The 22,797-nt window shown below is 40.9% G+C and overlaps 1 protein-coding gene across 4 annotated transcripts in view; it reads left to right on the top strand.

The window, feature by feature from the left end:
• The window catches only part of ube2e3 (ubiquitin-conjugating enzyme E2E 3 (UBC4/5 homolog, yeast)), a 150,145-nt gene that overhangs the window by 107,828 nt on the left and 19,520 nt on the right, over positions 1–22,797 (top strand). For all 4 annotated transcript variants that reach the window (XM_043693491.1, XM_043693493.1, XM_043693490.1 and 1 more), the window contains exons 4-5: positions 11,630–11,762; positions 13,390–13,537. In XM_043693491.1, coding sequence (XP_043549426.1) covers positions 11,630–11,762; positions 13,390–13,537 — 281 coding nt within the window. The remainder of the gene's footprint in view (positions 1–11,629; positions 11,763–13,389; positions 13,538–22,797) is intronic.

The raw sequence follows: 22,797 nt of genomic DNA, 5'->3' as shown, positions 1-22,797 counted from the left end.
TGTCAGCAGAATGCAGGTGAGTGGCGCTGGTGGGGGCAGAAGTGGTGATGACCACAGCAGTAGGGGTGGCGGAAGTCACTGAGCATGTGGCATCAGTGATGATGTGAGGGGCGGAAGTGATGTCACGTGTGATGCATGAGGAATTGTGAGGGGTGGGGGCAGAAGTGACATCAGCGTGGGGTGGCAGGTGCATCAGCCGCATGGCTAATGGCGGAATAGGTTCTGAGGCCAGGGGAATCTTCTGGAATGTTTGAGGAGTGCTGGTTATGGAGGTGGTTGGATAAAAGTTTGTTATACTTACAGTTTTTAATGTTTGAGATGGAATTGAAATACTGTTGAGAGTATGAATTCTCCTGACGATGTAGTACAGAGTGGATCCTTTGCAATTCTGAGAGAGTGTGGCCCTCAGCTGAGGCAGGGCTGACTGTAGAGAGGTTAGGTACCGGCGCATTGCTGCAAGCATGGAGCGGAGGATCTAGAAGGAGAACTGTTGCTGGTGTTTTTGAATCTGTAGTCTGTACTGTTTGTCCTATTCGGGTCCGAACTCTGCTGGTTTAAAGGTTTCCAGCATTTGCAGTCATTGTTTTTACCTCATTGATTTTCTCTTCCCCCGTTGGTTTTTAGAATCAAAGAATTGAAGAACTTTACAATACTGAAGGGGACTATTCAATCAATTGTGTCTGTCTGTCTCCCAAAAGAACTATCCACCTAGTCCCATTCTCTTGGACTTTTTTTATAGCCCTCAAAATTCATTACTTTCAAATATATGTCCAGCTGTCTTTTGAAACCTCTTGTGGAAATCTGCTTCCACCACTTTCGGGCATTGCCTTCCAAATCCTAACAATTCTAATGAAATTTCTCTTCCTCTCCTTGCTCTCACTGATGACCGTGAAATTGTGAACCCAAGTTACTCTCATACCAACTAATGGAAACGGAATATCATCCTTTACCCTATCAACATTGTTCATAATTTTCAGCACCTCAGTAAGGTCACCTCTTAATCTTCCCTGCTTCAAGGAGAATAAGCCAATTTATATAATCATTCCTTGTATCTAAAATCCCTAATTCCTGGTATCATTTTAGTTAATCACCTTCGAATTCTCTCCAGAGATTCAACATCCTTCCTTAATAAGGTGGCCAGAACTTAATATACAACTCCAAATGTGGTATGACCGATGGTTTGTGTAAGTGTAGCATTACTTTCTTGCTATTCTATCCTGTGCCTCTATTTGTAAATCTAAGGATCTTCTAAGCCGCCTGGACAACTCTTTTAACTTGCCTGGCCAACCTCAGAAAATTATGGGCATGAACCTTGAGGTCCCTCTGCTCTTGTACACCCCTCAAAGTTGTATCATTCAGCCTGTATTTTGTCTCTGTTTTTCTTCTTTTGCATTACCCCCTATTTCTCTGCAAAGAAATTCATGTGCCAGATGTCTCTCATTTTGCACAATTTGTCAATGTCCTTCTGAAGTCACTCAGTGTCATCCTCACGATTCACTATTCTCCGTAGCTTAGCATTATCTGTAAATTCAGAGATTTTGCCCTTAATGCCTATGTTCAAATCATGTGTATAAGTCCGAAAAAGGGTCCCAGCACTGAAGCCTCTGAACACCACTGTCAACTTGTCTCCAATCTGAGAAATGCTCATCTGCACCTATCCTCTGTTTCCTAAGTTTTAGTCGACTTCTAGTTCATGCTGCCAAGGATCCATCCGTCCCAGACATGACTAATTTGCTCACCAAACTGCATTGCAGCACCATATTAAATACGTTCCATCTTTAGGAAAGACTTAACGTTTACAGAGTGAATGTTTCACCAGTAGATCACAGGATAATTTTGAGCTCATCAAATTTGGCTGCTTTGTGTATGATTTAAAAACTAATTTTTGAATTGGTTTGAAGCTAGGCTTTTCTACCTTCACTGAAGTATTTAATGAAAAGCATCAGTTCTCTTGATTTATCTATGTGTTCTGGTATTTCTATCAATACAAAGTTGTGAAATAAAAACAAATTACTAGAAAAACTCCAGTCTGGCAGCATCTCTGGAGAGAAATCAAAAGTTGACCTTTTGGTTCCGGTGACCCTTCAGAATTGCACAGAACGGTTCTGAAGATTGATCACTGGACCCAAAACATTAACTCTGGTTTTTCTCCAAAGATGCTGCCTGGCATGAGTTTTTCCAGCAGTTTCTGTTTTAGTTCCTGATTTCCAGCATCTGCAGTTCTTTTGGTGTTTTACGAAGTTATGAAATGTCTGTACCAAATTTGTTTCTTGATGCACACTCATGCTAACGCTCAGAAGGTCTGACTTAATTAGATTAGATTCCCTACAGTGTGGAAACAGGCCCTTCAGCCCAACCGGTCCACACCGACCCTCCGGAGAGCAACCCACCCAGACCCATTTCCCTCTGCCTAATGCATCTAGCACTATATGGGCAATTTAGCATGGCCAATTCACCTGACCTGCACATCTGTGGTCTGTGGGAGGAAAGTTGAAACTTTATTGCTGGAACAGCACAGCAGATCAGGCAGCATCCAGGGAACAGGAGATTCGACGTTTCGGGCACAGGCCCTTCTTCAGGAATGAGCAGAGAGTGTTCAGCAGGAGAAGATAAAAGGTAGGGAGGAGGGACTTGGAGGAGGGGCGTTGGAAATGTGATAGGTGGAAAGAGGTCAAGGTGAGGGTGATAGGTTGGAGTAGGATGGAGGCGGAGAGGTCAAGAAGAAGACTGCAGGTCATCCCCTTCCTAGACCTTTCTGTTTCTATCTCAGGCGACCGAATCAACACGGACATCTACTACAAACCAACCGACTCCCACAGCTACCTGGACTACACCTCCCATCCTGCCCCCTGTAAAAACGCCAACCCATTCTCCCAATTCCTTCGACTCCGCCGCATCTGCTCCCAAGAGGACCAGTTCCAAAAACGCACAACACAGATGGCCTCCTTCTTCAAGGACCACAATTTCCCCCCCGACGTGGCCATGATCAAGTTGAATGGTGAAACAGCCTCATGGGGACAAATAGCCCAATCCTGCCTTAAGTCCTGTGCTCCAATTGTGAGGGGTAGTTTCAGCAGAGAGTTGCTCAGTGCTAGGATTAAAACTAAAGGTTTTGTTATCAATGGATATGGGGTTGGAGGACATGAAGGGGCCCAGAAGGTCAGAGCTGAAAAAGCAAATGGCATGAGGTGGGTAGGAGTAGATGGGGTGGTGGGGAAGATTTTTAAATTATAATCAAAGACTGACAACCTGATTGGAAGGACTGGAAGCTGACTCCTTCAGTGAGAGAGCCTTTCTGAGTCTCTGTCTATGTTCCACCGCCAAACCACAACAACCCGCCGGTCGGAGGGGGAGCGTCTTATCTTCCGACTGGGAGCCCTCCAACCACAGGGGATGAACTTGGACTTCACCAGTTTCTCCCTCCCCCCACCTTGTCTCAGCCGAGTCCCTCCCGCCCGGCACCGCCTTCCTGGCCTGCAGTCTTCTTCTTGACCTCTCTGCCTCCATCCTACTCCGACCTATCACCCTCACCTTGACCTCTTTCCACCTATCACATTTCCAACGCCCCTCCTCCAAGTCCCTCCTCCCTACCTTTTATCTTCTCCTGCTGAACACTCTCTGCTCATTCCTGAAGAAGGGCCTGTGCCCGAAACGTCGAATCTCCTGTTCCCTGGATGCTGCCTGACCTGCTGTGCTGTTCCAGCAATAAAGTTTCAACTTTGATCTCCAGCATCTGCAGACCTCACTTTCTCCTCTGTGGGAGGAAACCAGAGCACCCGGAGAAAACCCACGCAGACACTGGGAGAATGTGCAAACTCTACCTTGACAGTCGCCCGATGCTGGACTCGAACCTGGGACCCTGATGCTGTGAGCCAGAAGTGCTGACCACTACGCCATCGTGCTGCCCTTTAATGTTAAAGGATCTCATATTTCCTGATAAATGTTTCAACTGCAGTATGCAACGCTGTTTACAAGACTTAATTTCAGTAAGAAAGAAAAACAGATTTGCATTTGTATGGAGTCTGTCATGTGTAATTTACCAGCAATTTACGAAAGTATGTAAAAAAAATTGGGCAGAACTTCCGAAGTCCATTGTGTTGGTAGGATTTCCCTGGAACACTGGCTTTTTCCATTGGATGGCTTTTTGATTTTCCTTTTTTTTTGTTGCTCAACATCAGCTGGTGCGCTTAAATGTTTTTAAAATCCTTTTTGTATGTCATAACCATGCACTATTAAATGTTTTCAAGTCTTGAAAAAATAAGTTCAGCACCTTAACTTGAAAGTTACACAGTGTTTAACCACATTGGGTTAAGAGAGAAGATAGGACGGTTGAGAGAACATGTAAATCTTTGACTAAAGTCATCAGTTCCTTCAATCGCATGCTATATGGAGTCATATTTCATAGAAACAGACTCTTCAGTCCAACCAATCTATTCTGAACATAATTCCAAACTAAACTAGTCCCACCTGTCTGCTCCTGGCCCCTCTCCCTCCAAACCTTTCCTATTGTTCTTATCCAAATGTCTTTCAAACATTGTAATTGTATCCACATACACTACTTTGTCAGGAAGTTTATTCCACACACAAGCCACCTTCTGTGTAAAAACATTTGCCCTCATGTTTTTTTTAAAATCCCTCTCCTCTTGCCTTAAAAAATGTGCCCCCTAGTCTTGAAATCACCCATCCTAGAGAAAAAACAACTGCCATTAATTCTATCTATACCTCCCATGATTTTATAAACTTTTATCAGTTTGCCTCCCAGCCACCTCCACTCCAGTGGTGGGAGAAACATTCCCAGCCCATCCAGTTTTTCTTTATAACTCAAACCTGGCAACTTCCTGGTAAATCTCTTCTGAACCCTTTCCGGCTTAATAATATCCTGGCCTCGCCAATGTCTTGTGCAGCCTCAACATGACTTCCCAACTCGTATATTCAGAGGCCTGAGCAATGAAGCCAAGCATGCTAAATGCATTTTTAACCACCCTGTCTATATGTAATGCAAACTTCAAAGAATTATGTACCTCCACCCCTTGGTCTCTTAGGGCCTTGTGTAGTCTTGTAGAACAATCAGAAACTATTTAAGCAAGTGATGCCCAATTTGACAAGTTGTGGAACTAAGTTTGTACCAGTCTCCTCCCAGGGCTTTGTGGTGCAGCGGTACTATCCCTACCTTTGAGCCAGGAGGCCCAGGTTCAAGACTCACCTGCTTCAGAAGTATGCAATAACATCTCTGAACAAGTTGGTGAGAAAATGCTTATGCCAACCTTGCATGTTAGATCGCAGTGAACATCAGAAAAATTTCTAGAATTGCAAATGATGCGATCCTACCATAAAGACAAGATATCTCTGTTAAAGATGGCGGCGCGGACAGCAGCATTCAGCTCCTGAGTGTGGGGCTCAGCCGCTCATGGGCTGATGCAGCTGGTCTGGCTGCATCCACCCGGATTCATCTTTTCTCTCCAGTTCAGTAATGTTTCTATTTTTGTTTTGGTTGCCCTGGGGTGTCCTGGTGCTGGAGGCTGGGATCCTGCATATCTTCAACCCTGCTCCATCTCGGGTGGGAGCATTGAAAGATCATCGAAAGGGTTGAATCAGGACTCTATTGGTTGAAGTCCAGCATCAGAGAAGTGTAGGACGTATGCAAAATGGTAGTGTCCAGCATGGAGGTGGTGGACAGAAGTGACAGCACCAATGGTGGCAGGAAAGTAGCATATTGCTGTCGGACGATGTTCGACAGCGGTAACTGGAGGAGCAGATGGGATGAAAGCTATGGAGAAGGAAAGATGAACTTTTGAAGATGTTTCAGTTTATATCGTATCAATTTAATATTAATTTGTTCAGTATTTTACAATATATTTTCACTAATTTATTGTGTAATTCAAGATCGTGCAGGGGTGTAACAACATTATACACTTTTCACTGTAGCTAACAGCATTAATCTAAATTCTACAGGTGCTGGAAGTCATAAACAAACACAGAATGCTGGAGAAGCTCAGCAAGTGAGACAGCATTTGTGGAGAGAGAGAAGCAGTTAGTATTTTAAGTCCAATATTACTACTTTATAAAAGGTTCTGAACAGATTCTGATTAAGATGAGTTAAAACATTAACTCCTGTTTCTCTCTCCATAGATGCTGCCAGACCTCCAATGTTTCTCCAGCATTCTATGTTTGCATCAGCCTCCCATATTCTCTTGTTTGATAGTTTACATTTTCTACAATACATGAATGGACGACCATCACAGGTCTCCATTTTTTCAATGAGCTATTCAGCAATATTGACATATGCTGTATCAATTTGTGTAGTGTGTGAAGAACACAAGCTTGTCTATTGTCCTGTTGCTGAGATGAGTAACTACTGTTTTCTGAGTCTTAAATTGTCAGGATTGCAGTAGATTATGGAAACCAGCAATTTTTACTGCCATTACAGAAAACAATTTCTTCCATCACCAGCAGAGCTGAATATTGAATTGTCCACTACTTGCACCTTGGTAGGCCATCAAATTATGTAAAACCAAGACAAACTGTTAGGATCCCTATTTCAACTATGGAGTAATAACAAAAACACCACCTTTAGGCTGACTGAACATTGCAGGACAGGATATAAAACATAGAAAAGTACAGCACAGAATAGGCCCTTCAGCCCACTATGTTGTGCCAAGGATTAATCTAAATAGAAAATAAAATAACCTTACCTACGCACCCCTCAATTCACTGCTCTCCACCAACATGTCCAGCAGTTGCTTAAATGTCCCTAATGACTCTACTTCCACCACCACTGCTGGCAACGCATTCCATGATTCACAACTCTGTGTAAAGAACCTACCTTTGACGTCTCCTCTCTACCTTCCTTCTAACACCTTAAAACTATAACCCTTCATGGCAGTCACAAAGCCATGCTGACTGCTTTTAACCACACTCTGCTTTTCCAAATAGTCATAAATTCTATCCCTCAGATTTCTTTCCAAAACCTTGCTGACCACAGACGTAAGACTGGCTGGTCTGTAATTGCCAGGGCTTTCCCTTTTACCCTTGAAAAGAGGAATAACATTCGCCTCCTTCCAATCCTCTGGTACGACTCCCGTGGAGAGTGACGAAGCAAAGATTCTCCAGTGGCACGGCAAGCTCCTTTCTTGCTTCCAAGAACAACCTAGGATAAATCTGGTCTAAATTTCCACCACATCAACTTCCTCAGTCTCGATCTGTTCAAGCCTGTTTCCCGGCTCCTTAAAGTTCTCATTCACAACAAGATCCCTTTCCTTAGTGAAAACTAAAGCAAAAAAACTCATTTAGGGTTTCCCCTATCTGCTCAGACTCCATGCACAAGTTCCCTGTGCTGTCCCTGACCGGCCCTACCTTCTCCCTGATCATTCTATTATTACTCACGTATAAGTAAAATGCCTTTGGGTTCTCCCTAATCCTTCCTGCCAAACCTTTTTTGTGCCTCCTCCTGGCTCTTCTAGGTTCATTTCTGAGCTCCTTTCTCGTAAGTCTGTAATCCTGTAGAGCTGGGCTAGATCCTTGCTGCTTCTTTTTGACGAGAAGCTCCTCTGTTCTCACCATCCAAGGCTCCTTAATCTTACCCCTTCTTGTCTGTCTCAGGTGAACAAATTTATGCATCATTCGCAACAACTGTTCCTTAAACAGTCTCCACATGTCTGTTGTGCCCTTTCTATGGAACATTTGCTCCCAATTTGTACTTCCCAACTCCCGTCTGATAGCGTCATAATTTATTTTTCCTCAATTAAATATCTTCATATGGTAACTGCTTCTTTCCCTCTCCATGGCCATGTTAAGTGTGAGGTAGTTGTGGTCACTGTCGCCAAAGTGTTCTCCCACCATGGGATCTGACACCTGCCTTGACTCATTGTCGAGCACCAAATCCAAAATGGCCCCCCCCTCATCGGCCTGTCGACATACTGAGTAAGGAAACCCTCTTGAACACGCCTGACACAAATTGGTCCACCCAAACCATCTGCACAGGGAAAGTTGAAGTCACCCATACCAATAACCCTGCTACATCTGCATTTTTCCAAGACCTGCGGGCCTATGAGTTCTTTGATCTCCCTACTGCTATTAGAGGGTTTGTAGAAAACCTCCAATGAGGTGGCTGCTCCCTTGTTGTTCCTAACTTCCACCCATGCTGACTCAGTAGACAAACCTTCCTCAACAACCTTCATCTCTGTAGCTGTGATGCATGCTCTAATGAGCAATGCTACACCCGCTCCTCTTTTTTTCCCCCCCTCCCTGTTCTTTTTAAATGTTCTAAACCCTGGAACATCAAGCAACCATTCCTGCCCCTGTGAAATCCACGTCTCCCTTATGGCCACAACAACATAGTCCCAATTACTGATCAATGCTCTCAGTTCATCACTCTTATTTCTGACACTCCTTGCATTAAAGCAGACACACTTTAACTGATTCCTTTGTTTCATCACATCTCTGTTAGATTCACTACATCCTGTCACTGCCCCATCTACAACTACCCCCCTCTCAGATATGTAGGTCTGGTTCCCACCCCCATGCCAAACTAGTTTAAACCCTCCCAAACCACACGAACAAATCTCCTACCCAGGACATTTGAGCCCCTCCAGTTCAGGTGCAACTCGTCCTTTGTGTACAGGTCCCACCTTCCCCAGAAGGCATCCCAATGGTCTGAGTATCTGAAGCGCACCCTCCTGCACCAGCTGTGCAGCCACATGTTAAGCTGCACTCGGTGCCTGTTCCTCACCTCACTATCTCGTGGTACAGGTAGCAAACCTGAGAACACTAGTCGTCCTGCTCTTCAGCTTCCAAACGAGCTCTCTGTAGTCACTTTTCAGATCCTCAATCCTTTTCCTGGCTATGTCATTGGTGTCAATATGTACCACGATTTCTGGCTGCTCACCCTCCCCCTTCAGAATCCTGTAATCCTGATCAGCGACGTCCCACACCCTGGTACCGGGGACACGACGTACTTTCAGGGAGTTCCATTCCTGACCACAAAATCTCCTGTCAATCCATCGGTATTGAGTCCCCTACCATTAGCGCTTCTCTATTCTCCCCCCTTCCCTTCTGAGCCTCAGTACCAGAGACCTGACAACTATGGCTTTCCCCTGGTCGGCTGTTGCCCACCAGCAGTATTCAAAACTGTATACTTATTGCTGAGGAGAACGGCAGTAGGGGATCCTGCTGTGTGTGTCGGTTCCCTTTCCTCCCCCTGACTGTAACCCAACTGTCCTTATCCTGCGCCTAATTTCCATCCCCTCAATTTTTCCCTCCGCCTCCCAAATGATCCACAGTTCATTCATCACCAGCTTCAGTTCCCTAACTCGGTTTTCGAGGAGCTGGAGTTGGGTGCACTCCCACAGGTGTGATCGGTAAAGACATGTCATATCTCTCACCTGCCACATTCTGCGGGAGGAACATGCAACTGCCCTATCAGCCATACTCCACTAATCTGAAAGCCCACACAGGACGAAACAAGAAAGAGAAAAAAAGCCTGAAGAACTTACCGAGTTGACAGACTCTTATTAAGGTTAGAGAAGGTGGGTTGGAGGAAGACCTACAGTGTAGGGTCTCGAGTTTAGATCTCACCTACTTAAAAAACAATCGCTTACCCTTCTTGGCAGTCCTTGCTTCTCTCTGCCCTCAGTCCTCGCCACTCTTCAATAATGGAGGCCTGACTCCTGAGGTAAGTCCCTTTTTAAGTGAGAAAACTTAACCTTCCTGGCAGTCCTTGCTTCTCTCCGCTCCCACTCCTCACCGCTCTGTTTAAAAAAAATGACATAGTCAGTTCACTCATCATAAAATGCAATGCAGTGATGTGAACTGAAAGCTAATTTAATGAAATGCAGTTTGTGTTGCATGAAGTTTCTTTCACAGTGCCATCACTTTCTATGGCACAATTTCCAAAGGCAGCAGTGCAGCAATGGAATCATGTACTGACAAGTTTCAGGTTGTACATAGCCATTTGACTTGGCTTGTATCAGCCCTCTGTTACAAATTTACCATGGCGTCATTCTAGCAGGCTGTATTGCTCTCTTGACTCTTTATTGCCCTAAATCTTCCAAAGACCTGACAGTCAGTGTCAGTTTGGAGGCTTACTGTCAGTGTTTGTGAAGAGCACTGTGGGGAAAATGGGATTTTTGACAGGTTTCCTCTGTCTTGTCATTTCTTTCAAACACACTGAAAGTTTGGAACGATCTGACAACCTGAAAAAGAAATTTACCATGAAGAGATGTTGCTGAGAATGGAGGGTCTAAATTATAAGTAGAGACAGAAACTTTCTCACTGGAGCGTAGGAGATTGAGAGATGATCTTTAAAAGGTTTATAAAGTAATGGCAGGTATCTTTTCCCAAGGGTGGGGGATTTCAAGATGTGAAGATTTTAAGATGAGAGGAGAAAGATTTAAAAAAAGACATGAAGGGCATTTTTTTTTACATTGAGTGGAATGAACTTCCCAAGGATGAGGTAGGTGCGGATATATGATTTAAAAGACATTCCGCTAAGTATATGAATAAGAAATGTTTGGAGGGATATGGACCAGGAGAAGGCAGGTGGGACTAGTTTAGTTTGGGATTATGGTCAGCATGAATTAATTGGACTGACCGAAGGGTCTGTTTCAATACTGTATAATTCTAATTTTGACTGCATATGGAATCAATGGGAAATGTTGCACTTCAGGTTTTGGAGCTCATGAATGGGTGGATGGGGATGCTAATTACTAACATTTTGTAGAATTCGGTTCTACTTAAGGTTACTTATAATTATCAAGTTTTTTTAGCTTTGAATATTAAACACCAATAGCATCATACAGCATACATATTGTGACAAAATTCTGTGCCATTACTGCATAATTTAAACACCTTTCAGAGCGAGAAGGGGAATTAGGAGGTGTGATCAAAAGCTTGATCAAATCTGGGTTTTCATGAACCACCTTTTAACAAAGAGAGAAAGAAATGCAGAGAAGCAGCAAAGTCTATGGGAAAGTAGAGAGTACAGAATGGTGGCACATGGCTCTGCCATCAACGATTGGGAAATGGAAGGGAACCAGATGCATAAAAGACTGAAATCGGGTATAGAATTCAATGAGTGGGTGTCGGGTTGGCGAGGATTACAACATATAACGCTGTTAAGCCATAGATTTAGTGCAGTAGGGATTGCAGAGCTCGTTTATATCCTTGATGACATTAGTAAAGACTGAGATTTGGTACAGGATCGGATAAGTACAAAAATGCTTCAGACAATTTGGAATTTTGGAAGGTTGTGAGTGAAAGGCCATGAAGGAACGAAGGAAATTTATCAGAAAAGCAATTGAGTTAATGGGGTAAAATAGACAATGTTGTACCAATGAAAGTAATGGACTTTGATAGAAAGAATTTAAGTTATGAAACCCAGAATGTGTAATGTGATGTACAACATGGGTGCTAGGTAATTTATCTGAACTTGTGCAGAAGTTTGTCCATTCATGTCTGTCTATTATGAACACATCATTTGGAACTTGATCACTATTTCTGTTTATTGTACAAGGTGTTGCAGTCCTGTCTATTTGTATAAGATATCACCAGCAAACAACGCCTTGATACAAGACAATTCTTATGAGTTTTTGCAAGTAATATGTTTAATATACTTTCAATGAATTTATTTCAGTGCTGGTCCAAAAGGCGACAATATATATGAGTGGCGATCTACCATACTAGGTCCTCCTGGTTCAGTTTATGAGGGAGGTGTTTTTTTTCTGGACATCACTTTCTCATCTGATTATCCATTCAAACCACCAAAGGTAATTCTTCATGTTACATTATCTAAATACATTTCGAATAGTTTGAGTGGTTGGCTGTGCGAAATTCTAAATGATGTGTGAATGTTTATCCCAGAGCTTCAAAAGCTTTTTCTCTCTATGACCCGATACAAAGCTTGAAAATTGCTGTAACCCCTCATTGAAAACTGCAACGTGGAGGGGGAAGCAAAGAAGATCTTGGGATCGGAAGCAAAAATAATTGACAGTTTCAGGGTTGTTGGGATGGGAGAGGGACAGCTTTGTGGCACCCATTGCCTTGGGTCTCTCAACCCCATAATTTTAGCTTGTCGCCCCACCTCCACCTTGGAAACCCTAATAAAACTTTCCTACATTCTAAGGGTCTTTCTATCACATGCCTCTGTATCATATGTAACAAGACCATGTCATTGTAATTGTTTCAGAAGATAAGGTTCATTTAAAAAAAAAATTCCCTTGGCTTAATTTAATGAAGTTCTGTATAATTTTATTTATCCTTTGTTTTCTGTTTTTATTTCCCATCTTGCATCGCAGTTCATATGCAAAATTAATCAAATTCCTGCAACGCTTGCCTTTGGTTTTGCAGCTTTCACTATTAGCTCTTAGTGATGTTTTATAATTAAAGTTGATTAGTTTTTAAGTTCCAACAAGCTCTAAATTAGAATTCTGAAGAAATGAAGCGACCTAATTGGCTCATTATAACTGTGCTAGCTCTATGTATTAATTTATTCTCGTTCTAATTGGCATTTCCTGTATGGAATTCCACTTTTCAAAGCACTATGACATTTTATGTACCTTATCTAATTGCTACAGATGGCTTCAGTAAGCAAGGCATAGTTCTGTCTGTTGTTGAGGTGGGGATCCTATGCCTGTCCCTATAAGTAGCCTACTGTATAGAAATGCTGGCCCACTTACCTGATCAGTCTCTGAAGAGGTGTATCCAATACATCATTATAACCTTTATAACACCAGAGATTAAAATGTTGGTTTGAGAGAGTCCAGGCGTGTGCTTTTCTGGTCAGAGTTTTATTCTAACTCACTCTCAACCTAACTCCATACCTCACTGATTACTTGTTTCGCATTTTTGGCCATATAGGTTCTCACCCAATTACACCAAACCATCACTTGATCCTCAATTCTACATGGCTTCATGCATCCCTGTCAGACCTTACTAGATATCAACAATCCATATGTTATAACCTGTTTTTTTTTCTTTACAAATTCTAATAGGTATGTCTGAATTTCTGTTAATTTATATTTTGTTTCAATAAAATGCTGGTTATGCTGTAATCGGTTATCTATGTGGAAGTTGAGATTGCATTCCAAATATGGCATATGTGCAATTCATTCCACAACTGTTTTACTAGTTGTGGTTTGAGAGATTAGTTTAGCTTGAAAATTGAAAACTTCTGCTGCCACTGTCTCTTTGCATTGAGCAGGCTTCTCATCCCTTCATTCCTTTCGACTTCAGTCTATTTTCCTCCTTTTCAAGGTTGTTTATCCTGTTCCTTTTCAAACCAAATTAAGACTAGGTATTGACCAAATTTCTGGACAACTATGTCAGCATTGACAAACTTATTAAATGTTCGGTTTGCTATAAAGAACTATTCTTCACATTTACTGTTATCTTTAGGTAACTTTCCGGACCAGAATCTATCACTGCAATATTAACAGTCAGGGAGTAATCTGTCTGGACATCTTGAAAGACAACTGGAGCCCAGCTCTGACCATTTCAAAGGTTCTACTTTCTATTTGCTCACTCCTGACAGACTGTAATCCAGGTAAGAAAATTAGGACCTAAGTAATTACACTTCATAGCTTGTTTATTTGAGAAACTTTTCAGTCACGTATTTGTGGAGCAGGTCATATTGTAACTCTGGCATTTTCAAATTAAATTGAAAATGTATGGCATTGCAGTTAGACTCAATAGCCCCATTTATTTGCCTTGAACTGTTCAGTTGATCCTCAATCCCTCCAGTGCCTTGTCTCTCCAGAAGGTGGCCTCTTTTGTCCCTTCTACAATACATTAGTGGCCTTCAATATTAACTTGTCTGGATTTTTATTTTTTACAAGTTCAATCCAATATGCTTGCTTCTAAATTCCTAATGGGTGGTTGCAACTCCTAATAGTCAAAGTATTGTGTTTAAATTTGATTACCTCAAAGTTGTTTCCAAAGAAAGATTCTGCTTCCTTTCATCTTTCTGTGTACGAAGTATTTGTTATCTTTTGCCTCTACATAACATAAATAGCATTAATATCCTTTTATTATAACTAATTTTACAGGAACTTAACAATTACCGTACAAAAGGTGACCCATTACATCTGTCAGCTCATTATAAGAGCAAATGAATTAGCCCTACTTCCCTAATTTGTTTTCTACAATCCTGCACATAGATTTCTTAGGTGCATATCCAGTTTCCTTTTGAAAACCAGTTTGAATCCTCTTCCACCAACCATCTATGCAGACACTGCAGGGCATTCTAAGTTAACATCAGTTCCCCCAGATTCTATCATAATATGAACACATTTTGATGCTGGAGAAGTAGTATGACTCTAGACTGAGGTAAGCTGGCATCTGGGCACTTTGCGAGAGAATGGGGCGAAGAACTGTGACAGGGTGTATTGATCAGTTTTTTGGTGAAATTTGGAGAAAAGTAGGTGAGTCACCGGGAGGGAGAGAATTGGAGAATCGGCAGTGATTTTTTTTTTTCTTTCCCTAACACCCCCCCCAACCTTATGAACATTCAGTCAGCATCATTGCTTTTCAGAGGTGAGGTAGCTTGGACTTCATGGTTGATCTATTTTTTTTAAACTTGTAATGGGTCAGTTGACTCTTGTCAAATAGTGTTCAAAACTGGTTTATTTTCATTTATCTATATTTAATTATGAGGTGATGTTTAGCTCAAGCCAGTTATGGTGAAACATTTCATTTGTAGGTATGGGTCCGACGGTTTTTAGTGAACTTACAACTGAAATTCATAAAGCCCCTGCTTCTACAAAATTTCTTGCTACCCAGTATGAAATACCAAAATATACTGCAAAGCTAGGATTGTTGGCACAATTTACGATGAATATAGCATTCTTTCATAGGAGGGATGTTGGGTGTACCAGGATTTTGCAAAGGGATGTGTCTGCAGATTACAGATTCTGAAATTGGCTCCCATACTGCTGTCAGCATCATTGATCTAGATACCAGAATTTGCCTCTTGTGCATTTCCAAGTTAGTTTCTTTCTCAGGACCAGACCTTTGATCTACAAGTTTGGATCTCTGGTCAAGTATTAATAAGGGAATTTAGAATTTCTTGAGGCCTAACCTCTGCAATAAGTATATTTTTCCCAAACTGGTGTGGTTATGATACATTCCACAGTAAATATGGAAATGTGTTTTCTGGCTTATACATTTTTTCTATATTTATTGATTTAAAAAAAAACTTTTGCAAGCTACATGCTGTGCAATACATCTTGGACCACCTAAAAATAGATGAATCACTATTTGTAGCAGTTGGCCAGTTTTGTCATCTGAGAGGTTGTAATTGCAACACAATAACAAAGTTAACACATTTTGCCTTTGGGAGAGTTGCTATTGGGATAAGTTTAATTTGAAAAGTATATCAAAATGATATTTTGGAATTCTTGCCACATAAGGTAATGTTAAAGCAAATCAGTTATTTCCAGTGTATTCAGCCAGCATAGGAAATATACCTTAAAATCATTTTGTAATAAAATAGAAGTCTTGCTGAACAGTTTTCCTGTCACAACCCCTTCATATTCCTGTGCCACTGTAGTCAAAATCAGTGTTCCTTTCATACAGTAAATGGGGACACAAGCAATACTTAATAAGAATAAAATAATGTTCAAGAGATTTTTACTGGATTCTTAACAATACATGGATATAAAAATAAAACTTGTAATTGGGACTATTGGTTTATCCTGTATTACAGTCTGTTGAATCGTTTGGGATTCCAAGATTTTTTCAAATACTTTTGAAGCTAAAGTCTCAGTTTTTGCTTTTATGTCTAATGGTCTTGATTTTTGTTGCCTGCAACGGAGAAACGAGAACAGTTTAAGTGTGTTTGTGTTCCTTACAATGTTGCGATATATTGTCATGAAGTTCTACCAAATGTAAATTTGAAGCATTTGCATACTCTGTTGTGCACTCCTGCATCCATATTACTTCCTTTTTGAGACATGATTTTTAACTCTGCATTCATAATGGCAAGTCATGCTAATGTTTTACTTACTATTCTACATTTCATCTTTTTCATAGGTACAGTTGTATGAGCCACTTAGGTTCATGTGCCGTATTGCTTTTCTGCCCATACTTGCCCCATCTCCTTGCCATTTAGATGATCAATTTTCAAGCATTTTTTTTTGTTTAAAACTCCTGTTTTTAAGCTGCGAGTGACACTAGCCCATTTGGACATCACCATCCAGATTTGTGGAAAAAGGAAGGTTAAAAATGGGAAACAAGCCTCGTGTCCTCTCCTCATTGCTATCAGGCTGACCTTGAGCTAGTGAATGTAACTATTTGGTTGACCTGTTCGTGAATATATTGGAGAATTAGTTAACTCCAAGTATGATAGCAATCGAAGACTGTCAGTTATTATAGGCAGAATTTTAGCTTTTTAACAAAAAGGTCTTTATGGCAGTCATGAAATGAAATCTGGCACAGGAGCAATTTTTGTGATCAAGGAGACAAGAAACAAATTTACAGGCTGACTCACTGAGCAGTGCTGAAAGATACTTGCCACTGGCAAATAACCATTTGATGCGGTGTTTGCTCATTATTCTCCTAAGTTTTTGCGGGATACTGTGTTCTAATTGGTTACCATGTTTCCTTATATTGCAACAGTAACTGTATATAAAGTTCTTTCAGTTTTTATGCCCTTTGGTACATTATGAAATTTGACAGTTGATATTATTTCAGCAAGTTTGTTTACCACATATGTACATATTGTTTTAACGATTCTTAGCTAGTTACTGCTTTCTCAGTCTTTCTTATTCCTATCTGTGGGATTTAAATTTAAGATTGTCTCTAATTATAGAGTCATAGAGGTGTACAGCACGGAAATAGACTCTTCGGTCTAACTCATCCATGCTGACCAGATATCCTAAATTAACCTAGTCCCATTTGCCAGCACTTGGCCCATATCTCTCTAAACCCTTTCCTATTTATATACCCATCCAGATGCTTTTTAAATGTTGTAATTGTCCCAGCCTCCACACTTCTTCTGGCGGCTCATACCATACGTGCACCGCCTTGTGTGTAAAAAAAGTTGCCCCTTAGGTCCCTTTTAAGTCTTTCCCCTCTCACCCTAAATTTATGCCCTCTCGTTCTGGACTTCACCACTACAGGGAAAAGACCTTGTCTATTTGTCCGATCCATGCCCCTCACGGTTTTATAAAGCTCTATAAGGTCATCCCTCAGCCCCTAAAACTCCAAGGAAAACAGCTCCAGCCTATTCAGCCTCTCCCTAAAGGTCAAACCCTGGCAACATCCTTGTAAATCTTTTCTAAATCCTTTCAAGTTTCACAACATTCTCCTTACAGGAGGGAAACCAGAATTGCACATAATATTCCAAAAGTGACCGAACCCAAGTCTTGTACCGCTGCAACATGACCTCCCAATTCCTGTACTCTATGCTCTGACCAGTAAGAGAAAGCATATCAAACGCTGCTTTCACTATCCTATCTACCTGCGACTCCACTTTCAAGGAACTAGGAACCTACACTCCAAGGCTGTCTTTAACTCACAAGATAAGAAAATTATGGGGTGAGACGATGATAACGTGGTTTCAGAATAGATGCTAGCACTGAATCCCAGCTCTAATACAACCCAGATACCTACCTCACCATTTCCACACTTAATAAGACTATTCCCAAACCTTGGATCACTCTCTTCATATGGGAGACAGTGGTATAGTGGTCGTGTCATTGGACAAGTCATCCAGAATTGTATGCTAGAAGTCTAAGGATATAGCTTCACAACCCTCAATGGCAGCTAGTGGAATTCATATTTAATTTAATAAATCAAGTATTGAAAAATGTGTTCAGTGCCTGTGCTTAAAACTTGATTATTGACTCTGTTTACAACATTGGTTTCATGAAAATCCATTTGGTTCACTAGTGTCCTTCAGTAAAGGAAATTTGCCATCCAACTAATGGGTATGGTATCTGTATGACTCTGCACCATCAGCCATGTGGTTGATTTTGAGCTGCCCTCTGAGAATGGTTTGTGAAACCACTCCGTTCAAAGACAGCTGGAGAAACACAGCATATGATGCCCTTAATGATGCATACATCTTATCAAAGAATAAAGAAACCCATCCACTTCCCAGTATTCCCCCACACACTATTACATTCCTCAGTGGTTATCAACCTTTCTACTCCTGCCAAGCCTCACTTTCCCCTTGGATCCTCAGCACCACCTTCTTAACTATGTGTAATTGCATGGTTTCTCCAACTTCTCAACAAGCATTACTTGCAACTATATCTTTTTTAAAATAAAACACCATATTAAGTAGTATGTTAATAATCTAGCAAACATATGAGCATTTTGGAATTGAAAATGTAAATAACAATGAAGCTTGATCAAAATATAGTACTTGCACTCCCACAATAAAATATAACAACTAACACCATTGTTATAAAATACAATTATTAATGCATGCATGTCAGGGGCTCTGTTAACACTTTGTAGATTCTGTTCATCAACTGTGAAACAATAATATGAAAAAAATATGCAAGTCATCCAGAGATGATACTGTGAAACACACTTCTCACTCATCAAAGAAAGTTTAACTAACAGACGGATAAACCAAGATAAAGGAAGTCTGGTGAACCCAGCATGACAAACTCAACCTGTCTGCACAATTAATTGATAGCTTGTGTGTGAGCCTGCCTCATGGCTGCGACAGTGTTTGTGAATCTCTTGTAACATTGCTCATGGTGAGTTGACTGATATTATCCATTTTGTCTGAAACAATATTAAATCACCTCATCAATGCTTTAAATTATGATGAACTAGTCAAATTTTACGTTTTTACATTTTAATCTAACCTTGATCTTGATTCATTGTATGCTATACCAAAGGAGATTAACTTGTCATTTATGAAACTTGGGTGTGAGTTTTATGCATTCCATTGCTGCATAACTGTTATTACATAGACGTGTTCATATATTTTATTTCTTACTTAAAATCTCTCTGTAGTAGTCCATGGAATATTTTAGTTATTCAGGTATGACCAAAAAGGAATGAAACAACATTTTCTAATTGTTTGCCTGTATAACTAGAGGAGTAGAATATAAAGCAGTGGAACTTTAGTTACATAAAATCTGGATCACTGTAGAGATCGCTGTACATATTTCATATGCCTTGGATACAGTGCAGCACAAATTCACTAGACTGTTACCCTGGCTCAAAATGTTAAGACTTAAGGAGAAGTAAGGCAGGTTTGTATTCCCTAGAATGTAGACCATTACAAGTGGTTTGGTTTTAGATTGTAAGAATTCTGGAATATATTGATTAGGAGGATAGCAAGAAAGGTTTTCTGCTGCTGACTGTGCCTCGGCAGGTTTGGTGCCAGGCCATTGAGGAGAGAAATTAGGAAATATTTCTTTATGCAGAAGATGGCAATGTGATCGAATTTCATATTCTATTTGAAAGAAAGAAGCAGATTTCAAACATTGAAGGTCGCTATCTGGTAACTGAAGTTAAGACGACAGAATTGGTTAAAATAAACTTTGGAGCTAGGTTGAAAGGTAGGACAGTAGAATTGCTGTGGAAGAGATGTAAGGAGCTATTTAATAACTCACAATAAAGATTTATCTCTGTGAGAAAGAAGGGCTGTATGAAAAGCATGTACAGTCTGTGGCTAAATAAGTGAGTTAAGGATAGCAGTAAATTTTAAAGGAACACTCCACAAATCTCCAAACAATGGTGGTAGTCATAGGATTGGACAAACCTTAACAACCTCAAGAATGACTAAACAATAAGCAGACCATGAAAAAAAATTGCTTGTAATTTGAAAACTGATACAAAAATTCAAAGAACATTTTAAACTAGTTCTGAAGAAGAGTCATTGGACTCATTAACTCTGCTTTCTCTCCAAAGATGCTTCCAGACCTGAGTTTCTCCAGCAATTTGTTTTTGTTTTTGTTTTTAAAGTTAATAATGGTCTTCCAGAGAGAGTTAGTCTGATGAATTAACGGTCGAAAACAAAAAGTAGCAGAGACTTTGAACAAGTATTTTAAGTCTGTCTTTGGAGTAGAAGACTCAGAAAACCTCCTAAAAATCATGAGGTGATAGGAAGGGATGAACTCAAAGTAATTACCATCACCAGTGAAAGGATCCAAGGAAAGCTATGAAACCTAAGGGTTGAAAAATCCCTGGACTTGGATGGCTTACATTCCAGATTCTTAAAAGAAATGGTTTGGCCCTTCGAGCCTGCTCCGCCACTCAGTAGAATCATGGCTAATCTTTCTGTGAATTCTGCTCCACTGAGCCGCGTTTTCACCATATCCCTTATTCCTTTATTTTTCAAACAAGTACCTACCTTAGCTTTAAAAGCAATTACTGAAGTAGCATCAACTACTTCCCTGGGCATGGAATACCAAAGATTAACAACCCTCTGCGTGAAGAAGTTCCTTCTCAGTTCAATTCTAAACCTGCTTCCTCTAATCTTGAGGCCATGCCATCTTGGCCTAGTCTCAACTGCCAGTGGAAACATCTTAATTATTTCTATTTTATCAATTCCCTTCATTATCTGTTTCTATAAGATACCCTCTCATTCTTCTGAATTCCAGTGAATATAATCCCAATCTACTCAGCCTCTCCTCATAAGCCAACACCCTCAACTCTGGGATCAACCTAATGAACCTCCTCTGCACCCACTCCAGTGCCAGTACATCCTTTCTTAAGTAAGGAGACCAAATCTGCACGCAGCACTGCAGGTGTGTCCTCAACAGCACCTTGTACAGCTGCAACATTACCTCTCTGCTTTTAAACTCAACCCCTTTAGCAATGAAGGACAAATTCCATTTGCCTTCCTAATAACTTGTTGTACCTGCAGTCCAACCTTCTGCAGTTCATGCACAAAGACACCCAGTTCTCTCTGCAAATCACCATGCTGCAACCTTTTACCATTCAAGTAATAATCTATTTTGCTGTTACTCCTACTAAAATGTATGACTTCACGTTTACTAGCATTGTATTCCACCTGCCTGACTTTTTGCCCACTCATTTAAAGTATCTATGGTCCTCTGCAGAGTTTCACAATCCTCTGCACACTTTGCTCTGTCAACCATCTTAGTGTCATTGGCAAATTTTGACACTGTACACGTGGTCCCCAACTCCAAATCATTTATATAAATTGTAAATAATTATGGTCCCAACACCGATCCCTGAGGCACACCACTCGCCACTGATTGCCAACCAGAATAGCACTCATTTATCCCCACTCTTTGCTTCCTGTAAGTCAACTCATCCTCTATCCATACTAATACTCTACTACAACACCATGCATCCTTATGCAGCAGCCTCATGTGCTGCATCTTGCGAAAGGCCTTTTGAAAATCTAGGTACACCACATCCACTGCATTCCCATTGTCCATCTTGTTTGGAATGTCTTCATAGAATTCCAAAAGATTTTTGAAGCATGACCTGCCCTTCATGAATCCCTGCTACGTCTGTACAATGGGACAATTTCTTTTGCGATGCCCTGCTTGATAATAGACTCAAGCATCATCCCCTTGACAGACGTTAAGCTCACTGGTCTATAATTCCCCATCTTTTGTCTACTTCCCTTTTTAAATAGTGTTGTCACATTTGCTATTTTCCAATTTGTTGAACTGTCCCAGAGTCCAGCAAATTTTGGAGCATTACCACAAATCCACCTGCTATTTCTCCCTCTTTTAGTATCTCAGGGCCAGGGCTTTGTTAACTCACCCAACACAGACTCTTCTGTAATAATAATTGTTTCCAGATCCTCACCTACGTTCGTCTCTTTGTCACTTACTGGCATGTTATTAGTATTCTCCACTGTGAAGATCTATGCCTGTTCAATGCCTCAGCCATTTCATCATATCCCATAACTAACTGCCCCTTCTCATCCTCTAAATGACCAACATTAACTTTAGCCACTCCTCTTCATTTTAAATATTTATAGAAATTTTTCTTTCTGTCTTTATATTCTGTGCTAGTTTTTTCTCATAGCCTATCTTACTTTTCTTTATAGCTCATTTTGTGGCTTTCTGTTGACCTTTAAAGTTTCTCCAATCTTCTAGATTCCTGCTGTTTTTAGCCACTTTGTATACCTTCTCTATTTCCTTAGACACCCATGGCAGATTGCCCTCCTCTTACAGTCCTTTCTTCTCATTGGAATGTACTTTTGCTGAGCACTTCTTAAAAATTTCTTCAAAGGTCCTCCACTGCTCATCAACTGTCGCACTACAAAGTCTCTGTTTCCAGTCTACTTTCGCCAGGTCCTCCCTCATTCTATCATAGTCCCCCTTATTCAAGCACAAGACTCTGGTACTGGATTTTGTCTCCTCACTATCCAGCTGTATTCTAAATTCAGCCATACTGTGATCACTCCTTCCGAGAGGATTCCTGACTATGAGGTCATTAATTTTTCCTGTCTCATTACATAGGACCAGATCTAGGATAGCTTGCTCCCTCATCTGTTCCATTACATACTGTTTGAGAAAACTAACATGGATACACTCAATGAACTCCTCCTCAAGGCTACCCTGACCGAACTGGTTTGACCAATCGACAGTCAACACGGCTTTGTGAGAGGCAGGTCATGCCTCACAAACCTTATCGGGTTCTTTGAGGATGTGACTAGAAAAGTTGATGAGGGTCAAGCTGTGGATGTGGTGTATATGGACTTCAGCAAGGCATTTGATAAGGTTCCCTATGGTAGGCTCATTCAGAAGGTCAGGAGGAATGGGATACGGGGAACTTAGCTGTCTGGATACAGAATTGGCTGGCCAACAGAAGACAGCAAGTGGTAGTGGAAGGAAAGTATTCTGCCTGGAA

Source organism: Chiloscyllium plagiosum, chromosome 7 (genome assembly GCF_004010195.1).
Source record: "Chiloscyllium plagiosum isolate BGI_BamShark_2017 chromosome 7, ASM401019v2, whole genome shotgun sequence".
Taxonomy (NCBI): Eukaryota; Metazoa; Chordata; class Chondrichthyes; order Orectolobiformes; family Hemiscylliidae; genus Chiloscyllium; species Chiloscyllium plagiosum.
Note: the sequence above shows the minus strand (reverse complement) of the source record. Positions and strands in the feature narration are given on the sequence as shown.